General features: G+C 49.2%; 1 protein-coding gene across 2 annotated transcripts in view; it reads left to right on the top strand.

The window, feature by feature from the left end:
* Positions 1-25,781, top strand: part of ARAP1 (ArfGAP with RhoGAP domain, ankyrin repeat and PH domain 1) — a 64,212-nt gene that overhangs the window by 23,836 nt on the left and 14,595 nt on the right. The window contains exons 3-15 of one of the 2 annotated variants that reach the window (XM_006885552.1): positions 12,489-12,658; positions 13,312-13,379; positions 14,023-14,153; positions 14,326-14,481; positions 14,802-14,871; positions 15,131-15,251; positions 15,672-15,874; positions 16,315-16,421; positions 17,749-17,948; positions 19,601-19,686; positions 21,248-21,430; positions 22,538-22,712; positions 24,425-24,559. In XM_006885552.1, the coding sequence (XP_006885614.1) occupies positions 12,489-12,658; positions 13,312-13,379; positions 14,023-14,153; positions 14,326-14,481; positions 14,802-14,871; positions 15,131-15,251; positions 15,672-15,874; positions 16,315-16,421; positions 17,749-17,948; positions 19,601-19,686; positions 21,248-21,430; positions 22,538-22,712; positions 24,425-24,559 (1,805 nt within the window). Of the gene's footprint in view, positions 1-12,488; positions 12,659-13,311; positions 13,380-14,022; positions 14,154-14,325; positions 14,482-14,801; positions 14,872-15,130; positions 15,252-15,671; positions 15,875-16,314; positions 16,422-17,748; positions 17,949-19,600; positions 19,687-21,247; positions 21,431-22,537; positions 22,713-24,424; positions 24,560-25,781 lie in introns of those variants that run through there. The other variant, XM_006885553.1, reaches the window with a different exon arrangement.

The following is a 25,781-nucleotide window of genomic DNA, read 5'->3' as shown; positions in this document are numbered from 1 at the left end:
ACATTTTATTTTACAGTTAGTTGGCAATACACACAATATAATCATATTCTTCCCACTTTTATGCTCTCTAATTCTCATGTCCATTACTCCTTCTATCCTATCCCTTCCTGCCTTCTAAGATTTATCCTTGGGCAAGTGCTGCTCTTTTGACGTTTTATAGTTGGTTATTCTAAGGAGTAAGTACCTCTCAGTGTTACTGTTCACCGTGTGTTGCTGTTGTAGAGGTTCCAGTGGCCCATTAGTCCTTCAGGTTAATTGTTTCTATATGTCTTGTCTTTTCTTCTCTCTTCTTTGTTCTGGACATGAAGAAACCAATAATAGTTTCACCTTAGATGGCTGCTTACAGGCTTTTAAGACCCTCGTTGCTACTGTGGAATTAAGTTGTGACAGTTGACCTTGACGTTTGGTCATGGCCTGAGGAGGAAGGAACTCTACCATGTCCTTTTTCTCTTTTATTTATACCTGAGTCTCTGGCCTCAGTGGGCATTTCTGCCTGGTTTTAGGCCCACACAGGCCTAAAACAGTGGAGTGTTGGCATTGTCTTGTCATGTGTACATACATGTGTTCTTAGGGAGGTGTGTATATGAGTGTACCTGCATGTATGTGCGAGCTCTCATGGCAACACATCTATATTTACACCTTCTTGCAGAAGGGTATCATCTAAGGTAGATTTGTGGCATGTCAGTGGAGTGTGAGTTCATCAGGGTCTGTGTTCACAGTTGTAAATGTTCATATGTATTGATAGGGTAGAGGCTCCAGAGCATGTATGCATTTCTGAGTGTGTATGTGCTGTCTGAATTAGCGTGTGTGCTCTCTGTGTGCTAGTAGGTGTGAGCCAGTTTTTAAACATGTGTGCATGTGCTGTTACGTGGGCAACCCCAGAAGAATTTCAGTGTCACTCAGGTGCTTAGGAAGCATTTGTTGTGTAAGTTAAATGCATGAATCTCTGCATGAATCTATGTGTTGCCAGAGGCTGAGTTGGGGTGCTTATGTGTTGTGTGCATGTACACAACTGTGTACAGCCCACAGTGATCTAAAACCACAGCTATCCTCAGCACACACTGTCCAAGAGGGTTCAAAGAGCATACAGTTCATTATCCCAAATCCCTTCCTCCATTTTGATACCCAGCCTGTGTCACCCAAGACCTCTTGGGAAGGGAGGAGTCTGTAGAGGAGGCAAGTGGGAAGAAGGAGGCTGGACTGGGAATGGGGGCCATAGACCAAGGTGTGAGCAGAAAGAGAGAAAGGACCAATATAGGCTCCCTCCCCCTGTCCCAGATGGGTCCAGGACTGCCAGAACCAGGCTCACTGTTCTACCTGGCTGAGAGAACCCCACTTCACTCCCAAAGAATCTGCACCTCCCACCATTATTTAAGCCTTTAGGGCTTGTAAGGCATCCAGAGATGCTGAAAACCTGCTCTAAGTCCCCTAGCCCAACAGTGGGGGGAGCAGATATTTAGCCTCTGCCTCCTAATAAGGTTTACACCCTAGCCCAACAGTGGGGGGAGCAGATATTTAGCCTCTGCCTCCTAATAAGGTTTACACCCTAGCCCAACAGTGGGGGGAGCAGATATTTAGCCTCTGCCTCCTAATAAGGTTTACACCGCTACAGGGCTATAGACATGAACCTTCTGAGTCCACTTTTGAGGGTGGCAGAGGGCTAATTTCTGATCAGATTTTCTAAGACCACTCCACAGAGCCCATTGCAACCTGCTCTGGACCTTTTCCCTCATCTATAATTTAGATACCTGGAAATGGGTAGTGAAGAAGAGGTATTTACCATGGAGGAAGCTGCCTGCTTGAGTCACACTGAGAGTAGTCAGAGATTATAGTCAGGCACTCCTCTCTTGTGTTCCTGCCCACCTTGCAGCCCAGCCAATCCTTGATCTTCCAGAGAACTTGTCACTTGTTGCCAGGGTAGATCTTAACTCGTTTCAGCAATTTTCTTTTGTAATGTTTCTGGATCTCCTTGTAGGTGTGCAGAGGGGACACGGCACCATCAGGGCTAGCCAAGGCACAACTTCCTGGTCATCCATTCTTGCCCAAGAAGCCTGCATTAAAGTTGGTGTTTGGTCCTATTCCAGGTTTCCATAGGGGGAGGGTTGGGGAGGAAGTCTGTCTCTGCCCCAGGGGATTCTGGGTGACTTTCTGTGTGTGTTTTCAGGAAGTATGTGTTAGCCCCTGGGCTGCAGGGGGGCGGGGAGAGGCAGAGAGCAGGAAGCCCGGGGGACCATAGCTGGACTTTGACCAGACAGACACATTCACTCCCAAACAGATCCACCGTGTACACAGCAGCCTACACACACCCTGGGAGGGATGCCTCCCACACACTCAGACACTTAGGTCACAGATGTGCAGAGCCATACCTGCTCCTAAACACTTCCCAGCAGACACTGGGCTCAGACACGCCCAGGGAACAGGAGCCAAACTGTCTCCGGGTTCAGCCCTGGCCACAACACATAGTGCACACACAAATACACATGCACACACTCACTCACTGAGCCCACCTGGCTGGAGCCGTGGGAGGCCTTGAGCCCAGGACTCAGCAGGCATCTGAGGGTGAGCAAGGGGCAGCCTGGGCTCTGGGGCGAGTGGGAGAGAGACTCTAGCTGAGGGGCCTGGGAGGGCAGGAGTCCTTGCCTGTCTGTCCCCTTCCGACTAGCTTTTCTAGAGTGTTCTCTCTCTTTTACTTCACATTCATCTGCCTCTGGTCTCTTCTTTCTTTCTTTGCTCCCTCTCCTTGTTTTCCAGGTCTCATCTCCTCATAAGCCCCCTCTCACAGACCCACTTGGAACTCACAAAGCCTGTCTTCTGGGCGTTTCCCAACCTGTCCCACAGGATACTCTTGTGGGGTTTCTGTTCTTCGGGAACCTGGCACTGAATGCATTTCTGACATCTGTCCTCACTCCTCTGCAGAGACCCTCAGGGAGGCTTACCTCAGAATCAAATTGAGGAGCATTGTGGTCTAGACAGATCTTCTTTCTTCCTCCTTCCCCCTCTGCAAGTCCAGGGTCACAGGACACTGGCACATGCACAGGACTGGCACTTTGTGTGGAGCCTTGGCATGGAGTTAGTCCCTACCTCTCCTCCCCTAGGCTGCCAGTGTGGAGGGTGCCACCCATGGAGGTGGAGGGTGTCAACCATGGAATTAGGGGCTTAGATGAGGATGGGGAGTTTGAGAGCTCACGAACTTAGCAACAACCCCGCGTTTGGGTCTTTGAGGGTGGGCGCCAAGAAGATAAATAGTTCTTGCACACCTGGCACTCCCCTGCCCATGACTTGTACCCTTGGCTACTATATCCAGTAGATACCTTCACTGTTTCTTTCTACCAGGCCAGCCCTGGGATGGGCGTTTGACATGGGTGCTAGACGTGGGATTCTTGAGGTCTGAGCTTCTTCCTGCCAATCTCATGAGCTAGGACAGGCCCAGGCCCAGACCTCAAAACTTAGCTCTGCCAATGGCATCAGGCCCAGCCCCTGCTTTTTCTAGCCTCATGTCAGGCTCAGCATGTGAGAAAGCTCAATACAAGCCTGGTGGTGGGTGTGCCACAGCATCCCAAACAGATTATGTGAGTTTCGGGGGAGCAGTTAGGTGGACTTCCTCTAGGGGGGTTGTGTAGAGGAGGGTGTCCTGTGCCTGAGCACAGTGGAATCAGTGGTCCTATGTCTCTGGGACTGAAATGAAGGAAAGCCCCAGCTAAGTGCCTGGCACATAGGGCGTGCTTAGCAAGGATTAACTGTAGTTTCATAGAATCAAGTTCTTGAACACCTGGCACTCCCTCCCCCCTGGCTGTGCCCTATGCCCTAATATAAGAGCGGGATGAAGTCTTGGCTGTGAGGGTGGGCGGCAAGTTAATTGAGTGTTTTGTGAAAAGTAGCAGGAGCGTTGTTAATTTCAATGATCAGGGTGTGGATGGGTGTGTGATCATTCACTCACCTGTGCTGGATGGGACTGGGACTCAGAGGAGTTGGCCCACAGGGCTCACAGCATGTGCACAAGCTGAGAGGAGAACTGCAGATGTGTTTTAGAAAGTGAGGCCCCAATGAGGCCTTTCTGTGGTGTTGGAGGAGCAGGGGTGAACAGAGCGGAACCAGTGGAGTGATGGAGGTGCTGACCTTAGGGTCTCGTGACAGAGGAGGAAGAGTGGAGACAGCCATGAAGGAAGCAAGAGGCAAGTACTGAGGCCCAGGCCCCAAGCAGCCATGGCACAAATGAGGAAGTAGACAACTGAGAAAGTTTGCCCCTGTGGAAAAGGGAGGTTAGGATAGGAAAGAGATCTTGTTAAATCACGGCACCTGGTCCCATCTCCTTGTCCTACTGCCACAAGTCTGGGGGCTGAAGTTGACCTTTATCTCTCTGAAGCTTTTGCGGCATCTTGAGAGAAAAGTCTTGACCTCAGGAGGGTTGTAGACTTGGTCCTTTGGTCCTTTGAGGTCAGCTCAGTGAAGTAATACTGGCAGGCACAACCATACTGAATAACGGGAAGCATGTAAGCTGGGGAAGCCCCAAGGATGTCCCAACCCAGCTTGGGCACGAGGGAAGTCTGGCAGTGGTGAAAAGTTCTGATTTGAACCTTTCAAAGGAGGGAGAGGAGTTAGGTGGACAAGGCCAGGTGCTCCAGGTAGAAAGAACAGCATGTGCAAAGGCCTAGATGTATGCTGCATTCAAACAATGTAGCTCCATCAGGTATGACTGGAATGTCAGTGGGTGGTGAATTCAAGGCTGGCCCCAGATAATCAGGTTGCCCTATTCTGTGATCCATCCATCTACCTTCAAGTGAACCCTGGTTTATAAAGAGATTAGTACAGGTCAGAAAACATAAAGGGGCATCCAAAGAGCTAAAGGAGCAGCTTCCTGGCTCAGCTTGTGGAATCTGAGTTTCCTTGAGCCAAAGCCAAGGTGAGGAATTTGTGCTTGTCCCTTTCAGAATTATTAAGACTAGAACCAGATGAGAAAGAAAACTGAGACAGGTGCTGGTTGATGTCATGAATAAGAGTGAGTAGTCCAGCTGGGATTCCAGTCCAGGTCTGGCTCGCTCCAAAGCCCTGTCTCTTTAACTGGGATGACCAAACATCTCATTTTCCTCAAGATAGGCCCAGTTGAGGCCCGTTGTTGTGTGCTGCCACTATGTTGGCCCCTGACTCTTGATTTGTGCATGCGCAATGAGTTTGGATGATTATATTCCATAGGAGCTTTATGGGCTTGTTTTTCAGAAGTTGCTCGTCATGCCTTTTTTCCTAGTTAGTAAGATGTTCAGTATTGTAAGATGCAAACCTCCATTGACAGATGGGTAGTGGCTCCACGTGAGGTACATGGACTGGGATTCAAACCTGGGTCTCATGTATTGAGAGAATTCTACCACTGAACCACAACCACTTCTTGTTATTTGTGCCTCTTTTAAAAAAATCCTAATTTTATGTGATTATTTGGTCACACTACTCTTAAACAAGGAGCCCCACTGGCATGATGGTTAGAGTGCTCAGCTGTGCACATAAAGATTGGTAGTTCAAACCCATCAGCACTCCTCCAGATAAAGGTAGGCAGTCTGATTCGGCAAAGATTACGGCTTTGGCAGCAGTCTGGGGCAGTTCTTCTCCACCCCATAGGATCTGTCTGAATTGTAATTGATCTGATGGCAGTGATTTTTTTTTTCCTGCTCAGCCATCCTACTTAGGACCCTCACATGTTCACCAGCTGCCAAGTGTAAGGTCTGTGTGTGCGTTCCTCCTGATCCAACAAGGCTTGTAAGGCTGAGGGTCTAGGCTGTGGTAAGTCAGCCCTGCCCAGGAGTTTCTTGTCTCAGAATGTGGGCATAGGCAGAGCAGGTGAATTTGAATGTCACTTAAGGGGACGAGGGGGAGGGAGTTTGGCCTTGAGGTTCTGAGGCCTCTGGTAGGATGTTGGGATGGGCTGGGTGTAGGGATTCTAGGAGGGTGTGGGGCCTCTTTTCAGGTGTAAAGACTTTGGTCTGGGGTAGGGACTCTGCTTGAATGTAGGGAATCTGTTAGGGTGTAGGGAATCTGTTATGGTGGGAGGACTGGTTGGATGTAGGGATTCTGGTAAGGTGGAAGGACTGGTCAACTGTAGGGAATCTGGTAGGATATAGGGCCTCTGGTAGGGTATAGGGAATCTGGTAGCATGTTGGGACTCTCATCAGGTGGAGGGACTCTGAAATGGTATAGGGACTCTGAAAGGATGTAGGCACTCCAAGACCCCTGATCTTAATAGTGAGTTACTGCTATTCCTCTCCCTAAAGGTTTGTTGTTTTTTTTAACATGCTGTGCTTTTCCCATTACCACTTCTTCTTTCCTGCACTGGCCCTGACTCAACAAGATTCGATCCCCTGCAATAGGCAGAATGAGGTCAACCAGGAGACTTCTTGGAAGAGCGTCTTCTGAGTGGGCCTTATGAAATATCTCTTTACTTTCACCTTCTTGGGATTCATTCTCTTCCCTGGGATGGCTATGGTGGGAGAGGACCCACTTCCTTTCAGTTTGCCTTTCTTGCCATGGTCACAGCGGCTGTCAGAGCTATAATTGTATCCCCCCTTAGGCAGAATGTCAGCTTCAGTGTGGCCCCCTCCCAAGTCCATATGGCTAGTGTGAACGTGCTGACATCAGATAAGCCCTCAGGTCCTGGGCATGTCCTCACTGCTTGTGGTGGAGCTTGGAACTGTAGTGCTGGACTGCCTATCCTCAAATCCTAGCTTTGGGACCATGGCACATCACTTAGTGACTTAGTACCTAAGTTTCCTTGTCTATAAAATTGTTATTGTTGCTGTGTGATGTCAAGTCAGAACTGACCCATAGCTGACCCTCTAGGTATTACCCTCGTAGCTTACCACTCGGCTACCAGCGAATAATCATATACTTTACCTCACAGATTCTTTGTGATAAGTAAATGAATGTATCCGTGCAAAAAACTTCGATAATTGAGAATATGTATATGTTTGTATATGTATTGTGTGTGTTTTCCTCCAGTCATCTTCTAATTGATCTATATAGATAACTATAAAACAAAACCAAGTTCATTTTGACTTATGATAACCCTATATGTTATAGAGTTATTATTATATACCATTAAGTTGGAACCAACCCATAGCTGACCCTCCAACAAGTTTTTAGAGATATTAAATCACATGAGAGGAGATTAGCCATCCTCCTGTGGACCAGTTAGTGGATTTGAACCTCTTGTCTTTGGGATGGCAGCATAATTCCTTATCACTTCTCACCAGAGTTCCCTTGCAGCTGGATGGGGTTGAACTGCCAAGCTTTTGACTAATGGTTTCTATAAAACATTTGTACCACCCAAGGATCTTAGCAGAGATTTATAAATAAATTAATATCTAGATTAATTAATTCATATTAACTAATAAGTTTCATAGTTGGGGAATAAGTTATGTGATTGTTATTAATTAATGAGAATTCACTCATACAAGTCTTCATCTCTTTATGGCTGGCATTAATTAATAATGATTAATCCAGATATTCATTTATTTATAAATCCCAAAGAGTTCTGAGGATAAAATTGAGTTAAGATGGCTGTGGAGCTTACCTTAGGGAGCGCACATGTTAGGGGAGGTTTTAGGATGGACAGACACCTCCCAGGATGATGAGGACCATAATGGCAGCATGATGTAGGATTGGAGTGTGACAGGTGGGTGGTTGATGCTGCCTGGGCCCTGAGGTGGGGAAGAGCAGATGGGAAGTTTTTGCTCTTGCTGTCTTTTGGGATCTTGCCACCACTTTCCCAGCCTTAGGGAGCTGTGGCAAGTAGGCCCTCTCAGCCCTGCTTGGCAATGGAGGGACACAGACTGTCTCCATCATTTAGATCACAGTCTGATTGCCCCTGCCTAGGAAGCCTGCACCTCTGCTGTCAGCTAACCGCAGACCTGGCCTCCAAAGGCCTCTTCCTCTTGGATTGCTCGGTCTGCAACTCATTGCTGTACATTTTCTTCCCCTCTCTTCTGCCAACCCACCCCATAGTACACATCCTTTGTTGTTATACGTATAATGCCTAATCATATATTCCTTTCAGACAGTTCTTCCCCTCTTCTGTTCTACTGCAGTGTTTATTATCTATCCACTCTTTAACCATTCTTCCCCAAAGCACTCCTCCATCCTATTTTATAACAGCAATGGTATGCAGTATTTGTCCTTTTGTGGCTGAGAAGTTTCACTCAACATAATGTCCTCCAACCTTCTTCATGTTGTGTAATGTTTTATGAGTTCCTTGGTTTTTAATGCTGTGTAATACTCCATTGTGTGAAGGTACCAGAGTTTTTCTAGCCATTCATTTGTTTTGGGCACTTGGATTATTTCCATCTCTTTGCTATTATAAGTAACGCAGCAATAAACATGGGTGTGCGTATGTACATGTGTTTGAGTCATGCCTCTGGTTTCTTCTTTTTTATTTATTTTTTTACTTTTTTAATTATTATTATTAATTTCAGTGAATATCTAATGGCTCTGGTTTCTTTAGGGTATATTCCCAGTAGTGAAATTTCTGAGTCAAATGGTAATTCTATTTCCAACTTTTTGAGAAAGTGCCAGACTGCCTTCCATAGAGGCTGTACCATTTTATATTCCCACCAGAAGTGAATAAGGGTTCCAATCTCTCCATAACCTCACCAGCATTTGTTGTTTGGTGCTCTTTTGAACTTTGTTACTGTTTCTGAGGTGAGATGTTATCTCATAGTTGATTTTATTTCCATCTTTATGGCGGCTAGGGATTTTGAACATTTCTTCATGTGCCTGTTTGCCATCTGAATGTCGTCTTTGGTGAAGTGTTTATTCATATCCTGAGCCCATTTTGTGATTGGGTTGTTTACCTTTTTCTTGTTGAGGTGCTGGAGTATATTGATTTCACATATAAGTGCCTTATCAGATATGTCATTGCCAAATATTTTTTTCCCAGTCTGTGTGTTTCCTTCTTACCCTGTTGGAGAAGTTTTTTGATGTGCATAGGGATTTGATTCTTTGAAGGTCCCATAAACTGATTTTATTCTTTCCTGGTTGTAGATCTTAACAACTTCTTTCATTTTTTTATCATGATGTTGCCTTTTGGTTCAGTTGTGAGATTTGTTTGTTTTCTTTATGTTGAGATAAAATAAATCCATATTGAATTTTATATTCATCAATACAAGTCTTTGATAATCATCAATAAGTACTTCAAGTTCTCTTCACTTAAGCAAACAAGATGGTATCATCTGCATTTTGTAGGTTGTTAATGAGTCTTCTCCAGTCCTGATCCTATGTTCTACATGTAGCGTAGTCTAGCTTCTTGAATTATTTACTCAGCATACTGATTGAATTTGTATAGTGAAAGGATAATAAAATATCTGACACACATATTTCTTGATTTTCTTTTCTTTCCATTTAAAAAGTTATTAAGTAAAAGTTTACAGGGAAAATTCAATCATTCATACACATTTTGTTTCATAATACTACGATACCTGCAATATAATTACACTTTTCCCACTTCTTTCTGTAGTCCTCTTTTCCATTACTTCTGTTCTCCTACACCTTCCTGCCTGTCTCTTAGGCAAATGCTCTTCTTTTGACCTTATGTGGTTGATCATGGTAAAGAGTGAGTGCCTCCCTGGTGTGATTGGTCACATTTTAGGCCTAAATTGTTTGTCTGGAAGGTTTGTCTGGAAGATATGCCAGGGAGCTGAGTTTAGTTCTTACTCATAGTCTTCAGAGTTCCACAAGTTTGTGTTGGACAATGAGCCTGGCCTTTTTCATGCTTTTGGGGGTTTTCCACATTTCACCCAACTCTGTTTAGAATCTTTTATGTTGTTCCTTTTAGAGTGGTCAGCAGTGGTAGCCAGCCACTGTACTTCTTCTGGTCTTAGGGTCATGGAAATTGATGTTTAAGTAGTATTTTTAGACCTTTGAACTAATTATTTCAATACATTTTCTTCCCTCCTATTCATTCTGAACAAGCAGAAACCAATAGCTGTATTTTATATGGCTGCACACACGCTTTTAAAAGCCTGGGCATGCCTCATCAAAATAAGATGTAGAACTTTGTGAACTATGTTCTTCCAAATGACCTTGATGTCCCTCAGGATTAGGGTCCCAAGGCTCCAGAACTGGCAGTTCATTCCCTTAGGGTGTTGGTTGTGATTAAAGAGCCTGCTACTGGACCAGCTATAGATGTGGGTGAAAGAACAACATACCTAATAAAAATGTAGAAGTAGCATCTGCTAAACCTGTGTGTGGTCCTAAAACACGTCCTCATTTTAAACTGCAAGGTAGTCTCTTGTTCTGTTCAAACATCTGCCTCTTGGTCTATGGGTTCTGCATGAATTAAGTGTTCTAGAATTCCCATTCTTTGCAGTGCAGTGTTATCAATAATTTGTTATTATCCACATAGTCAATCTGATGTCAGTGAGATGAAATTAGGGACAAGTCCTAAAAATCACATACACAGTGGAGTCAGATCAGAATTCAAATTCTGGCCCAAAAGAGTTTCCTAAAAAAAGTGAGCTGAATCAATCCCAGAGGTACGTGGTTCAAATCCACCAGATGTTCTGCTGGAAAAGGAGGGGCAATTTCCTCCTGTACCAGTCAGATCCAATTTGACGGTACACACAAAAAATAATTTTTTTTTTAAAGCGAGCTGGGATCCTTTGTAAGACTCTTGGGTGAGGCAAATGATTAAGTTCTCAGGCACTAACCTTAAGGCACCTTGTCCAAAGATGCCTTGGAAGAAAGGCCCAGTGATCTACTGAAAGGTCACAGCTTGAAAACTTTACAGAACAGTTCAGCTCCATGCACATGGGGTCGCCATGACTTGAAATCAACTTGATAGCAGTAGGTTTTGTTTTTAATCCTCTAGATAGAGCTCTGAATGGAGTGAAGCCAGGCCACAGGTTTTTGGGAGCACAGAATGAGAGAGTCAGGGAAGATGGACTTAAGTTTGGAGTTAAAGAATGAGTGGTTGTCCTCAGACAGAACAGGGAGATTTCTGGTAGAGGACTGCACAACTCCCAACCCCAAAATCATGGCCAGCAGACCTCACTGCTCCCACCCAGTCCTTGCTTGCTGTCACAGTAGTCTCATACTGCCAGTCACTGCCAGGGTCATTAAGCAAAAACAGCCCCAGCTCAAATAACCAGTGACAAAAGTTACCACCGTCTGTGATGCTTCACTGGTGGTCCCTGCTTTGGTTAATCCTCCAGCTTCTGGGTTGTTGTTATTATTTCCGTCAAGTTGCCTGCAAGTCATAGCGACCCTATGTACAACAGCCCTAAACCCTGCTCTATCCTGTGTCAATCTCTGACGCACCTAACCCCATTACTCCAGTCACTGAATCAGTCCATCTCATCAAAGGTCTTCTTCCTCTACCCTCCCAAGCATAATGTCCCTCTCCAAAGACTGGTCCCTCCTTGCAACATGTCCAAAGTATGTTAGACGAAGCTTCAGAATCGTTGTCTCCAAGGAACAACCTGGTATAACCCTCTCTAGAATGACCCATTCATTCTCTTAGCAGTCCTTGGTATATTCAACACTCTTCTCCAACACCAGAGCTCAAAGGTATCAATTCTCTTTCCATCATCCCTAGTCATTGTCTAGCTCTCTGATACATAGCAAGTGATTGCAAAAATCATAGCCTGTATCAGGAGCACCGTAGTCTCCAGACTGACATCACTGCTCTTCATTACTTTGGAGAAGTCTCTGACAGCAGACTTTCCCAACACAATATGTCTTTTCATTTCCTGGCTGCTGGTGCCAAGAGTTAGGATTGGAAATATAATCCTTACTTTACAAAAGAGAAAACAAAGCTCAGAAAGGCTAAGGGTTTGCTCCAGTACACACAGGAAATAAGAGACTGAGATCTTGATGTCAGTGCCCTTTAGGAGATCAGTGCTATCACAGATGGGAACGGGCACCATGCTGGGAGTCTGGGGAACCCAAGCATAGCCTTAGGGAGTCAGGGAAGGCGTTCTAGTTAGGAGCTGTATCATGGAGGAGTGTGTATCAGGGATGATGTGAGTTTGATGGTTCTGAGGGGCACTCAGGAGGTGGCCAATATCAAGCCTCAGGCATGAGAGAAGATGGACTCGAGCCAGAGACCCTTCATTTGGGGCTCCAGAGTTGGTTTTTGAGGCTCTGTTTGTTCCCTGACTCCAGTTCCTTTTGCCAATAACTTCTTTTCTGTAAAATCTCAGTTTAAGCACCGTCTACTTCAGGAAAAGTTCCCTGACTCTCCAGGCTGGGCTCTCCCTTCTCCAGTGGGTACCTGTGACTAGAGCTGGTCACCGGTGACCTTGTCACAGCAACAAGGGGTTATCTATTTTAAGTCAAAGGCCAGGGAGTGGGAGGAGTGTTAGGTGAGAGACTTCTGCTTGCAGGAGTTTAGCTGCAGCTCTGATAAGCTGGGAAGCTCAGCAGATTTGAGTCCTGGTGCTAGTTACAGGCCCAGTGACCCAGCCACCCTGAACTGACACCTTTTTGCCCATCTTCTGTTTTGTTCCTAGCCTGCCTTCTAAAGAGGAGGAGTTCCTGCCACCATCACTGTTATCCTGTCCCCGAGCAGAGGCTGAGGAGTCCCCATCCACTCTCTCCCAGAGGCCTCCTCAGCCCCCATCTCCACTTCCCAGTCCCCCTGAGATCCCCCCAAAACCTCTGCGCCTCGTCCCAGAGTTTGGTGAGTCCCACAGCCAGGAAGGGGACAGGGCTTTGGCTGGGTCCTCACGGGTTTCAGCCCCTTCAGAGTGTGCAGAGATCAGACTCCTATTTGTGCAGGGCCCAGGAGTTGGATCATTGTTCAGTATCTGAACTTGGCTCTGGTTGGGCCACTGGCCCACCGTGTGATGCTGGGCAAAGTTGCTTAGCCTCTCTGAGTATTTTTCTTCCTCAAAGTGGAGACAAACGCCTATGTGTGACCTGCTCACTGATGTGTGAGAACTTTTGGCAGACGTTCTGAGTTACCAGTGGTTCAAACTCTGGAATATTTTCCATGGTCATGGGTAGTTTGCTTTTCCTAGGGTTATTCATGTTTCTTGATTCTCAGATTATTTTACTTGTTAGCCTTTTTTGGGCAGTCTCCACCCCTTGAAGGTCAGACCTCCCTCAGATAGCAGGCCTCTCCTCTGGCTGCCCCTCTGTACACACCACAAGCCCCTAAGGGTATAAATAGCACTTCCTGTCCTTGTGCCTTTTTTTGAAAGGCTGAGCCAAGAATGGGGGTGGGGGTCTCTAGTGAGCCAGGGGTGGCCTTTATGAAACCAGGCTAGGTACCTTGGGAAAGGAGGACAGGCTCCTTGCTTCTGAGTCTCCCCCAACCCCTGTTTTTCCCAGATGACTCTGACTACGATGAGGTCCCAGAGGAGGGGCCAGGGGCCCCAGCCAGCGTGATGACCAAGAAGGTGGGGCAGGGCAGTGGCCAAGGGCTGGTTTGTCTGTCTGTCTGCATTTTGGGAGGGAAGGAGGGCTGCCTAGCTCCCTTTCAGACCTTGGGTGCTCTGGAGTTGCTCTAGGACCCCAATCCTGGGGACCACCCAAAAGAAAATGGGGCAGCCATTTCCCAGGAGGGTTTCCTTCTCCTTCTCTTAATTGTCTGGCCAAACAAGGGTGGGGTCAAACATAGTCCCAGAACCCCCGGTCCAGGGACCTCGGGCTGTGATCTGGAGTGCTAACTCTAGTCTTTGGCTGCATCTGACTGTGTGTGCCCCCTTGCCTGTGTTCGGAGCATGTCCATCTTGCAATGTCTGTTTCACTTTCTATACTCCCGTGTCACCTTCTCTCAGTGTCTTATTTCCTTTCCTGAGTCTCCTTCTTGATCCCTTTGTCGTCTTTTCTTTGTTTCCGTCCCAGGTCTGTGTCTGCAGCTGATCCTTTCTGTCTCTGTGACCCTGCTGTGGGGCTGGGGGGTATGTGGGAGGAAACACAGTAAAAGTACTGAATTGTCTGGGTTGGGGATAGCATGGGCAGAGGGGTGCGGTAGCTCCTGGGTGGGTATGATCTGGGACATGAGGGGAAGCATGACGCTGAGGGTTCTGGGAGGGGCAGGAGGAGCCCCCACCGAGCCGAGTCCCACGGGCCGTCCGCGTGGCCAGTCTGCTGAGCGAAGGGGAAGAGCTGTCAGGGGACGACCAAGGGGATGAGGATGAGGATGACAACTCCTACAAGGGCCTCCCCAAGTGAGTGTCCTCCCATCCTGTGTGGTTCGCCCACCTAGCATCCTCCTTCCTCAAGCCCTGCCCAGACTCTGCCCTCCCACTTCCTGGGCACTTTGCCTTGGGAGCCCCTGCCTGGTCCCCAGGAATAACCATGTGGCCCTTGGTGCACATATTCTCTCTCCTCTTCCCCAAGTGGTGAATGGCACACTGGTATCCTGAACTTGCCCTTGTCCAGCAGCCCCCGGATCCCTGAGTTCCCACCTCACCCCATGGATGGACTTCCTGGGGGTTCCACCCCCATCACACCGGTCATCAAGGCTGGCTGGCTGGACAAGAACCCACCACAGGGGTGAGTGAGGCTTTCAGGTCCCTCTGATGGTCTGCACGAGATAGGCAGTGCCCAGGGTACTGGTATCTAGGCTCCATAACAAGTGGGGCTGAGGTGGTTTATGCAGGCCTCCCTTTAGCCTGACCGTGACTGCCTGTTTTCTCCATTATCCCTGTTGCTTTCTGTCTCACTTCAGTTACTCTTACAGCGCAGGCCTGTTTTCTTCTCAGGGGCCATTCGAAACGTTTCCTCCCTTTACCTGGCTGTAGCTAATGCTGCGTTTGGTAGTCAGGGGGGCCTGGAACCTCTTATTGCTGTTTTCCCTCCACCTGTCTCTCTAGATCTTACATCTATCAGAAGCGATGGGTGAGACTGGATGCTGAGTACCTGCGTTACTTCGATAGTAACAAGGTAAGGCCTGCTTTCGTTGCTTGGCCGACCACTGCCTACCCTGACCTGAACCTCACCCTATACAGAACCCCAAACCTCGACCGAGGTGGAATCCCTCTATAATTGAGTCCTGGCCAGAGTCCTGCAGTGGGATATAGTCAGCATCCTTGACCACTGTGGGAAACAAGGCTGCAGCCTTCCTTGAGCTTGAGGGGAGCCAGAGGGGCTGGACCTGGAAACCTTGCCTTAATCTCTAGCCCAATCTCTCTCTGCTTTCTAGGATGCCTACTCCAAGCGCTTTGTCCCTGTGGCCTGCATCTCCCGAGTGGCTGCCATTGGGGACCAGAAGTTTGAAGTGATCACAAACAACCGGACCTTTGCCTTCCGGGCAGAGAGTGACGGTGGGGAGTGGGATGTAGGGAAAGGAGGATTGGGACGGGGGAGAGAGGACAGGCGGTGTGGCCAGAGAAAGGGGAAGGAACCAGTGTGTATCTATTTCCACCCCACCTCCCCTATTAACCCAGAGCAGAGTGGCTTTATGAGGTAGAGGAGGGAGAGGACTCCCTCTTTGGCAGACTTTGTGCTCTAGACAGTTCCCAAGTCCTCGGGAAACCAGGCTCAGAGAGGTAAAGTGATTTTCCCACTGCAAGTGACACAGATGGGATTAGAGCCTGAGCTTGTCCAGAGTGAACTCAGGCAGAGTAATAGGTGGGTCAGTCCGGATGGGCTTCCTGGTGGAGGTGTTGCCTGAGGAGCCAGTGAATTCCATGGGACTTCTGGCCAGCCTGAGCTTGGACTCATTCTCTGTCTTTTGTCATCAGCTGAACGGAAGGAGTGGATGCAAGCGCTGCAGCAGGTTGTGGCTGATCAGCGTGCCCGGGTCCGACTCTCTAATGCCTGTTTGTCAGGAGTTCAAGGCTCAGAGCTGCCTGACCACTCAGGCAGTCTAGAGCTACGTGGCTTTAAAAATAAGCTGTATGTGGCCATAGTCGGGGACAAAGTGCAACTCTACAAGAATCTGGAGGTGCGAGGGGTTCTCCCAGGTCATTGACCACCCCCAATTAATCTGATCTTTCAGCCCTACCTGTGCCTACCTGGGCCTCAACCCACCTCATATCCATGCTCTGACTCTGCCTCATTTTGTGCCTGTCCTGTGTGCTTATCCCCACCTGGTCCCACAGTCCCATGCTATATCCATCCTGGACCTACACCCCATTTCCTTTCCCTCCTTGCACTAAGCTCAGCGCCTTACTTGTCTCTACTTCTGACCCCCAAATCTGACCCATCTCCTGTATCCTCACTGGGCTGACCCTGTGGCCTACTTGGCCCTGATTAAAGTGCTTATATTGCTGAACCTCCCCAGCTCCTTCCTAGGTCCTTACAAGTCCCAAAGTACCACTCCACCTTCAGCCCTGTCCTGAAGCTTTGCTGTACCTCTCTAACCCCTGCCCACCTACCTACCAGGAATATCACCTCGGCATTGGCATCACCTTCATTGACATGAGCGTGGGCAATGTCAAGGAAGTGGACCGGCGCAGCTTTGACCTCACCACCCCCTACCGCATCTTCAGGTGAGCCCCCCCCCAGCACCTGAGTCCTCTTTCACCACTACACACTTCAGCACCCCCTCCCATTGCCATACACCCCAGTGACCTCTCTCATTCCACACCTCCTTGGATAGTGTGGGAGTTGCTCCTTTGCCCTCTGGGATGGAGTTGTTCTCCCTCCTGGGCCCTCCACTGCTCTGTGGGTGCTTTATATTCATAGATCTTCTGATTGCCTCTTCTCTGTATCCCCTTCTTCTCTGCTGTCACTGAACCCCTTCTCACCATACTTCTCACAAGTACGGACTGGCTTTCTGCATCATCCACTGCCTCCACCAGCCTGCCCTGACTTCCGGACATGCCCTTGTTTATCATTAACACCGTCCCATCATGATAGGCAGCTCTTCACTCTCAGTCTTGTGGGGTCCGGCCTGGGTACTCAACCAAGAGTCTGTTTTCTTGGTGGCCTCTGATCTCAGCTGTCCCTTCTGATGCCTGTTTCTGTCCTCTGCCTTACCCACTGCACTGCCTGGGTTCAGCTCTTGGGTCAGTATCCAACCAGCTGGTGACCTAGACAAATCACTTGGCCTCTCTGTGCCTCAGTTTCCTCCTCTGGGAAGTAGAAATCTTGTAATCATTATAAAGCTGCATATCTGATAGTGTGTAGTAACGGCTTAGTAAACACCAATATCACCACCATCATCATCATTTCTGGGTCCCTAGCCCAGCTCTGTCTTCAGCTCGATTTTTCTTTTGAATTCAAGACTTGCATTCCAAACTCTTATTTTATGAACATCTCTTCTTTTCTACTTTTTCCTCAACTCACTGTTCCTCCCAGCCTCCTGTTCCATTTGTGTGGGTCCCTGCCTCTCATACTTGGCCCTGTGCAGATCCAGCACCATCACATATCTTGTGTTTGTGTTCTCCTGTCTCCTGCCCCTGTACCACTTTGGCTGAGGTCTGTGGACCCTCCAATCCAGCGTGCCTACTTCTTCACCCCTTGGCTTCTTGTCTTAGGCCTTTTGGTCTGAACACTGTGACTGTCACTCTGTAAAGAACTCCAACTTTTTCACCTGCTAAGTCCTCACCCTGTCAAGCCTTAGTGCAGATGTCATTTCTTCCCAGTAGTCTTCTTCACCCCTTGGACTAGGTCAGAGTCCCTCGACTCTCCCCCAACCCCATCTATCTCTCAGGGATTTGTTGCCCTGCCCTCCTCGTGTTGACCTTCCTACCACACCCAGGATGCGTCCCTCTTCTGACCAAGAGCCTTGTCTCCTGCTCCACTTTATGTTGATGCTGAACCCCAACCCCTCCAAGCCCTTTCTTACCTGTACCCTAACTCCTTTGTCTTCAGCTTCCTGACTGATTCGGAGCTAGAGAAGGAGCAGTGGCTGGAGGCCATGCAGGGAGCTATTGCTGAAGCCCTGTCCACCTCGGAGGTGACTGAGCGCATATGGACTGTGGCCCCCAACAGGTTCTGTGCCGACTGCGGGGCTGCCCAGCCTGACTGGGCTTCTATCAACCTCTGTGTCGTCATCTGCAAGCGCTGTGCAGGTGTGTGGGGACATGGCAGGCAGGTAACCCAGCTGGCTGGAGGGGCGAGAGTGAAAAGCCACCATTTGTGAAGTTCTTGTTGCAAAGCTTTTCCTATTGTGATTAACCTTTAGTCCTTACATGACGTTGCAAGGCAGGATCTTGACTTCCCACATTATAGATCGGGAAACTGAGGTGTGGAGAGGGAAAGCTTATTTAGAGTCATCTGGAGTCTTTCAGTTCAGACCTATTGTAGTCTGGTGCTCTATCACATCAGAGGAGAGAGGCTGGCATGAAGAGAGGAAGCAAGCATCTTATTTTGGAAGTCAGAAGTGGGCATTAAACTATGGAGAGATGAGATCAGATTTGTGGGTCAAACACTACCTAGATGCTGAAGTCAAGAAGGTGGGATTGGAAACTAAAGAGGATCCAGGAGAGAGGAGGAGAGCCAGTCCAGGGAAGGGTTGAAGAGCATTAAAGGGTTGTTCCAGATGAGCAGGATGAAAAAGAGTGAGTAGAGCCTAAGATCCATTCTTCCATTCAGCCAGCATCTGAGGGTCTTCTGTGTACCAGACACTGTGCTGGTTCTGGGGATCTAGCCCTCCTAGAAGCTGGCACTGCTCAGGTGGTGACGGGAGGATGTTCGTTAGGAGTAGGAACAGGTCCAGGGAAAGTTACGGCTCTCAGTGAAGAAGGCTGAGACCTGAGACAATTAGGACAAGTGTCCAGAATCCTTGGACCAAGATGTCTGGACGAAGGAACACAATGATCTGATTAGAGCTCCTAATTAGTGATCATTGGCTCATGCAGGGAAAACAATGACAAAGTAGAGGAGTGCTCCAGTAGACGTGGAGGGAGGAGAGGCTTAGGCATCTCCTGTATCCCCAGCTCTTCTCCCCACACTAGTGGGGCCTATAGTAGAGTGAAGCTTCATTCCCTCTAACTCCACTTCCCTATTTCCCCTTTCATTCCACAGAAATTTACCAAGTGCCTGCTGGGTGCTGGGCTCTGCTATAGGCACCGAGGAGAAAGCCCTAAATCAGGCAGTCATGGTTACGGTTCCCATGGAACTTAAGTCTAGTGGGGAGAGGCAGAAAATGTGTATACAAACCAAGAGAAGTATTTGGTAATCCAAGTCCTGGCAGGGAATATGCTGTTTGTCAGAGAAGCTCTCTTCAGAGGTGACTCTGAATGAAAAGGAGGCAGTGGAGAAAGCACAGTGCGTGCAAGACCCTGAGGGGGGTCTCAGCATCACGTGGAAAAGGAGGGTGTGGTTGAGCCAAGTGAGCCTGTGGGATACTGGCAGTGGTGATGTGAGGTCAGAGCGGGAGTCAGGTGGGTCTAATGGAGATCTAATTTTGGGAGCCACAGGAAAGTTTAAAGCAACGATTTGGAGTGAGAGGATTTGTATTTTTTTAAGAGATTCTGGAAGCTGTGAGGGAGTGATGTATTGGAGGTCCAGCACTGCCTTCAAGGAGCCAGGTTGAGGCTGGTACTTAGTCAGGTGGGATATTTTTTAGTCTTCTGAGTAGGGGTGAATGGCTGGATTCTTCAGTAGCTGTGTAAAATTTGGAGCTGCTGGCTTGGTCCAGCTTATATCCCTTAAGGTCTGGGGCTAGCTGATTGCCAGGTAAACAGAAGAACAACCCCTGGGTCTGTTCCTCTGGCTGCAGGGGAGCACCGTGGCCTGGGCGCTGGCATCTCCAAGGTGCGGAGTCTGAAGATGGATAGGAAGGTGTGGACGGAAACACTCATCGAGGTGCAGTACCCCGGCTTTCCACTTGTCCCTGGGGTCTGCCCCATTTAGCTGCTGCCTAAGTCTCCCAGTCCCTCCCCCAGACCCTGCCTCATCCCGCGGCTGTCATCACCCTGAAGCTATATGAGACCTTTGAGATTATTTAGTGGGTGGGATTGTGGAAAGGCTGATTACCTGCAAAGTCATCAAACTATGGTCTGCAAGCTAAGCATGATTTTACATTTTTAAAGGGTTGTTAAAAACAAAACAAATGAAAAACATATAACTGAATGTGTCCTACAAAACCTAAAATATTTATTGTTTGGCTCTTTATTTCTGCTACCTTCTGCTCTAATTTAACTCTTACTCCATTGTTGAGATGCAAAAACTGAGGTCCTCTATAGGACTATAATCTGCCTATGGTTACCTGTTGGATCTATATTGACTACCCAGCTCTGCCCCTTTCCATCGACTGCCTGACTGGCCCAGGGCCTCCTCCCCTTTCTTGTATCTTCCTCAGGGCCTCCCACTCTGCAGCTCATGTATACCCATGGGTGATTTAATTATGTATATCTTAGCATATACACACATATGTGTATTTGTGCCTGAGTACTTGGGGTTCCCAAGTTCTGATATGTGTGGTAGTTACAGGGAGAACATGGAATAAGAGGTTAGGCCCTGGTACCTATCAGAACATTCCTGAGAGACTTCTCAGTTGCAGACTCTAGGGCAATTTGAGAGTCAAGTCCTCATCTGTTTGGCACATAAATACTAGAGCATTTGCATATGATAGTTAATCTACCTTCAAATCAAGCTTGAGAGTTCCAGTTGCAGTCCTTACTTTACAGATGAAAATACTGAGGCCACAGGAGAGAAAATGACTTGCCCCAAGTCAGAGTGACCAGGGAGTGAGAAATAGGAGGGACTTGAGCAGTATGTCTTAGATCCCTGTACCCACCCAGGAGACAGTAGGATTGCTCCCTCTTTGTTCTCTGCTGTTATCCCAGCACCTTGCATTGGGCCTGATAAAAAAGCAAGATAAAGGGGACACAGGAAATCGTTATGGAATAAATGACTAGCATAGTGGAAGAATAAATCAACCAGTTCCCCAAATGCTGGATCCTTGGGCCCATCCAGAATCTGCCCCTACCCCTTCTAGAGAGGAATGTCAGAGACAGGAAGTTTTCAGAATCTCTGTTCACCCTGTTGGCTGACAGGAGAGACAGCCCCCTCCAGCTCTGATAGTCTTAGGAATACAAACTTCCAGATGTGGGCCTGGGTAGGGCCATAGCAAGTTCCCACCCCCAGTTCCTACTGAGGCGCCAGGACTGGGGCGTCCACCTGTCAGGCTGTCTGCCTCTTGTCCTGTCACTGTGCTCAGACACTGGGCTCAGAGCCCAGGTCTAGTGGGGGAAGCACACAGGGCCACACCAGGCCAGGCAATGCCTCAGCTTTTCCATTGGGAAAGTGGGCGGATGGTTTGGCTCTCCCATTTCCTTGCCTGACAAGCTCAGAAACAAAGACTTTTGCCTGACTAGGCCCTGACCATGGTCTGCCACCTTTAACCTCTCGCCTGTGCCCACAGCTCTTCTTACAACTGGGCAATGATGCCGGTAACCGCTTCTGGGCAGCCAATGTTCCCCCCAGTGAGGCCCTGCAGCCCAGCAGCAGCCCTGGTGCCCGGCGGCACCATCTAGAGGCCAAGTATCGTGAGGGCAAGTACCGCCGCTACCACCCGCTCTTCGGCAACCAGGAGGAGCTGGACAAGGTGGGCACTGTGCCTCGGTGGCCCTGGAATAGCCCCCTTTGTTCCTGCACTAGTCCCCTTGAGACCACTGGCTGGGACCTCCTTTCTTGTTTGCCATATTGCCCTTACCCTATCTCAGTACATCTTTTCTGTGAGTAGAGTGATGAGCTGGTATATGGGAAAACTGAGGCTCAGAGGGTAACAGGTCCCACATATAATAAGCATGGAGAATTGGAGCCAAACAGAGGAGGTGGACCTGACCCTTGGGCCATGTCCATGTCCCCAGCATGTGTGACTCTCTCTGCAGCCCCTCTCCCCTCCCCATCCTTCCTGATTCTTCTGTCTCCAGCACCCTGTCCTGTTCCTTCTGAGTCCTGCCAAAAGGAGTGAACTCAATGGGGATGCTATTTCCCGTCAGGCTCATGAAAAACAGCTGGCCCGCTCTGACCCATCTCCACCCCACACCCTTGAAGGAGAGGCCCTGTGTGGGCCCCAGGCCCCCACAGGCTGGGAGCCAACCCTTGGGCCTTGATCTGACTGGGCCTGCACAGATGACATTCTGCTCTGAGGCAGGGGGATGCCACTTGTGACCTTTTAGCCTTCAGCTTTCCCCACCCCCAAACAAACTCCACCCTGGCAGGCTCCCTTCAGCTCCCAGTGGGGAGCCAGACCTCCACCTCTCTGGGACCCAGGCGTCCAGCCCCCAGCCCAGCCCAGTCTAGTCCGCCACCCGCCACCCGGGAGGGGCAGTAGCTCCTATTGGTTAGGAGGGCTGGGCAGGCAGTGAGGAATTCAAATGTGGGAGGAATTAACTGCAAAACACAACTCCCCACTCCCCCATCGCCCCTCCACAAGACAGAGTTTGAGATCTAGAGAGCAAGACTAGGTGGTTCTCTGGGGCCCTCAGCGGAGGTGAGGCCAGGCTGCTGGGACCCCAGCCTCTGTTAGGCAGCTGGCCACCATCTTCCCTTTGCCCTTTTTCTTGCTTCTCCTGACTTTCTGTCTTCCTGTTCTGTTTTACACAAAGGACCTTGTCCCTCTCCTGTCTTCCTTACTTCCTCATTCCCTGCTTCCCTTACTCCCAGTTTGACCGGCCCTTCTCTCCTCTCCTCTCCTCTCCTCTCCTAGGCCCTGTGTGCCGCAGTCACCACCACAGACCTGGCTGAGACCCAGGCACTTCTGGGCTGTGGGGCCGGGGTTAGCTGCTTCTCGGGGGACCCTGACACTCCCACGCCCCTGGCTCTTGCTGAGCAGGCAGGACAGATACTGCAGATGGAATTCCTTCGGAATAACCGGTCCACAGGTGAGCGGCTGGTGGGACTGCCACCACTGAGAATGGGGTCTCCTTATGCCAGGATTGAGCTCTTGGGAGCTGGGGTAGGTAGGCAAAGGGTGGGACTTATTTACATACTATCCTAAAGCAGTCAGGAAATCAAAAAGCGTATCATGATGGGAAAGTCTGCTTTTAGGGACGTCTCTAAAGTACTGAGGAGCAATGGTGTCTCTCTGGAGACTAAGGTGCGTCTGATACAGGCCATGGTCTTTGCAATCGCTTGTTATGCATCAGAGAGTTGTACAATGACTAGGGAGGACAGAAGGAGAGTTGATGCTTTTGAGTTGTGGTGCTGGAGAAGAGTACTGAATGGACCATGGACTGCCAGGAAAACAAACAGATTCATCTTGGAGAGGATTAAACCAAGCTACTCCTTGGAGGCAAGGATTCTGGGGCTTCGTCTGACATACTTTGGACATGTTGCCAGGAGGGACGGGTCCTTGGAGAGGGACATCATGCTTGGGAGGGTGGAGGGACAGCACAGGAGGGGAAGACCCTCTTTGAGATGGATTGATTCGGTGACTGGGGTAATTGGGATGGGTGTGTCAGAGGCAGGCAGTTGGCGCAGGATAGAGCAGGGTTTAGGGCTGTTGTGCATAGGGTTGCTATGAGTCGTAAACGACTGGACGGCACATAACAACAACAACAATCCTAAAGCTGGGATGAGGGCCGTGGATGCAAAAGTATAAGAGAGAGAAAGTGTGTGTATGTGAGCGTGCACACATGCGCGTGTGCATCAATGCATGTTTGTGCCTTTCTTCATATGTATGCCGTTGTGTCTCTGCTTCCTACTGTGGTGCATTGGTTGTCCCTTTCTGACTTATAGTGTGGGCTACTCTGGGAGGCAGCCATGCCGTGTGCCGCTCTTTGCACCTGGAAGTTGGCAGGTGTCTGTGTGTGTGCATTGTGAGGTGGTGGTGTGTTTCCCCGGTGCATGGAGTGACCCATCACAGCAGGCCTGCCCGCTACTCCTCTTGGGGTAGCATTCCGTCATGGACTGGGGTTTGTCCCGTTTGACTTCTATTCTCAGTGGGTGAGGAAGGAGTGAGGGGATGAGTGATGCTGGTCACAGCCAGGCCTGGCCTCTAGGGCCACATCCCAGCCCTGAGGGTGGAGTTTAGAGACTGGGGCTCTGGGCTTCAGGCCATCAGCGGGTGGGGCATGCTGGGCTGGAGAACGCCCAGGTGTCTGAGGAGGCATAAAAGACCACCCAGCTGGAGTGTTTTGGGAGGGTCGGGGCCCATACTGCTGGGAGTAGAGCTGGTGCCAGACTGCTTTCTTTGGCTTCATACCATCTGGATCTAGCCTCTGACCAGCACTGGATGTGTCCCAGACCTGTCTCATCTGAGTGTATCTGGCCTTGTGCCTCTAACAGGGAGAGTAGGGGGGATGGGGACTCAGGGATGCTTCTGCAAAGAGAAGTACTAGGGTTGGGCCTTGAAGACAGGGTAGAACTTCCATAGGTGGTAGAAGGTAGAGAAATGGCGTATGTGAACCCCTCGAGATGGCAGTGAGCACCTGCCGTGTCAGGAAGTGTCCCTGTCAGGAAGCCAGGGAGGGAGCTGGGGCTTGAAAAGGAGGGAACTTGAAAGGAAGCCTGGTTGTCCAGCCTAGGTGGGGGTGAGGTGGGCTTACCCTCAGATGGCAAGCATGACCATCCATTTCTTCCTCCCCCTGCAAAGAGGTCCCTCGACTGGACTCAGGGAAGCCCCTGGAGAAGCACTACTCAGTTGTCCTGCCCACTGTGAGCCACAGTGGGTTCCTCTACAAGACTGCTTCTGCTGGCAAGCCACTGCAGGATCGCCGTGCCCGAGAAGGTGGGTGCTTGCCAGGTGCCTCTCTGACCCCCAGGCCTGGCATGACTACAGGGCCGCGGAAGCCAGAGTGGACCCATCATGGGGCCATGTGAACTCTGGCAGTCACTCTGGAGAGCATTCTGGCTGTGGTCTCTGGTATACAGTAAATACTTAGTGAACAGACTAATTGAAGGTGACGGTGGGACTTCAGAGCAGGTCAGGGCCAGTGTTTCCTACAAAGTACAAAAAGCTTCATGGGGTGTGGATCCTGGGCTCGCATCTAGTATTAGGAGCCTGTGGATGGTGGTAAGTCTGAGGACAGAGCTTAAAGCCCCTTTGATCTTGGCCTTCCAGTGCTGGGTGGAATCCAGGGTCCACATCCCCATGAACTGAATGACTGCAGTCTCCATGCCATTGTCCCTGACCTGGCTCCCTTTGCTTACAGGCTGTTCTTGCCCCCTTGCTCCTTCTCATGTTTAGCACAGCCACTCCCACAAGGACCTGCTGCTGCCTGATGTTGCCTAAGTGCCATCGAGTGCACTACAACTCTTAATGACCTTGTGTACAACAGATCAAAACCTTGTCCAACCCCACACCATCCCCAAATAGCTGTGTGGTTAGTCCCTCACTTCAATCAGGCCTTTATTTAAAGTGTCAATTCCTAAGAGACATTGTCTGTATCTCCCTGTCTATTTATCCAAAACAGCGCCCAAATCCCCTTCTCTTACTTTATTTTTTACACTACTTACCTGATATTCTCTCTTTATGTGTATACCTGTCAATCCTCTGCACACCACTGAGGCATGAGCTCCTTGGCCATCACTCTGAACAGTGCCTAGTCCATAAGCTGGTACTTGACAAATGTCTGTGTGGTGAGGTCTGTAAGGCAGAGACATTCCACAAGTGAGCCTAGCCTTGGGGAAGACTTGGGGACCCATTGCCCTTACATGGCATTGTCACACCTTTATAGACAGGATGACATCTGTTACGGGAACCCTGTTGAGGGCATTGCCCACCGTATCCCTGAGCACCTCTCCCTGCCAGAGGGAGCTTTTTGGTTCTCTAGCATTCATTACCTCACTTCCTCTGGGGTCCGTCCCCCCCACCCCCGGATTTACTTCCCTCCTGATGTTGTTTATATAACTGCCTGAGTCATCCTTATTTGTCCTGGGTTCCAGGAAGCTCTGAGCCAGTGTGAAGCTCATTGTAAACTGTCTGAGCCAGCATGACCTTGGTGTCCTGT

Source organism: Elephantulus edwardii, unplaced genomic scaffold (assembly GCF_000299155.1).
Source record: "Elephantulus edwardii isolate Elephantulus edwardi_28Jun2011 unplaced genomic scaffold, EleEdw1.0 scaffold00044, whole genome shotgun sequence".
In the NCBI taxonomy this organism is placed as follows: Eukaryota; Metazoa; Chordata; class Mammalia; order Macroscelidea; family Macroscelididae; genus Elephantulus; species Elephantulus edwardii.
The sequence above is the reverse complement of the archived record's forward strand: the minus strand, read 5'-3'. Positions and strand labels throughout refer to the sequence as shown.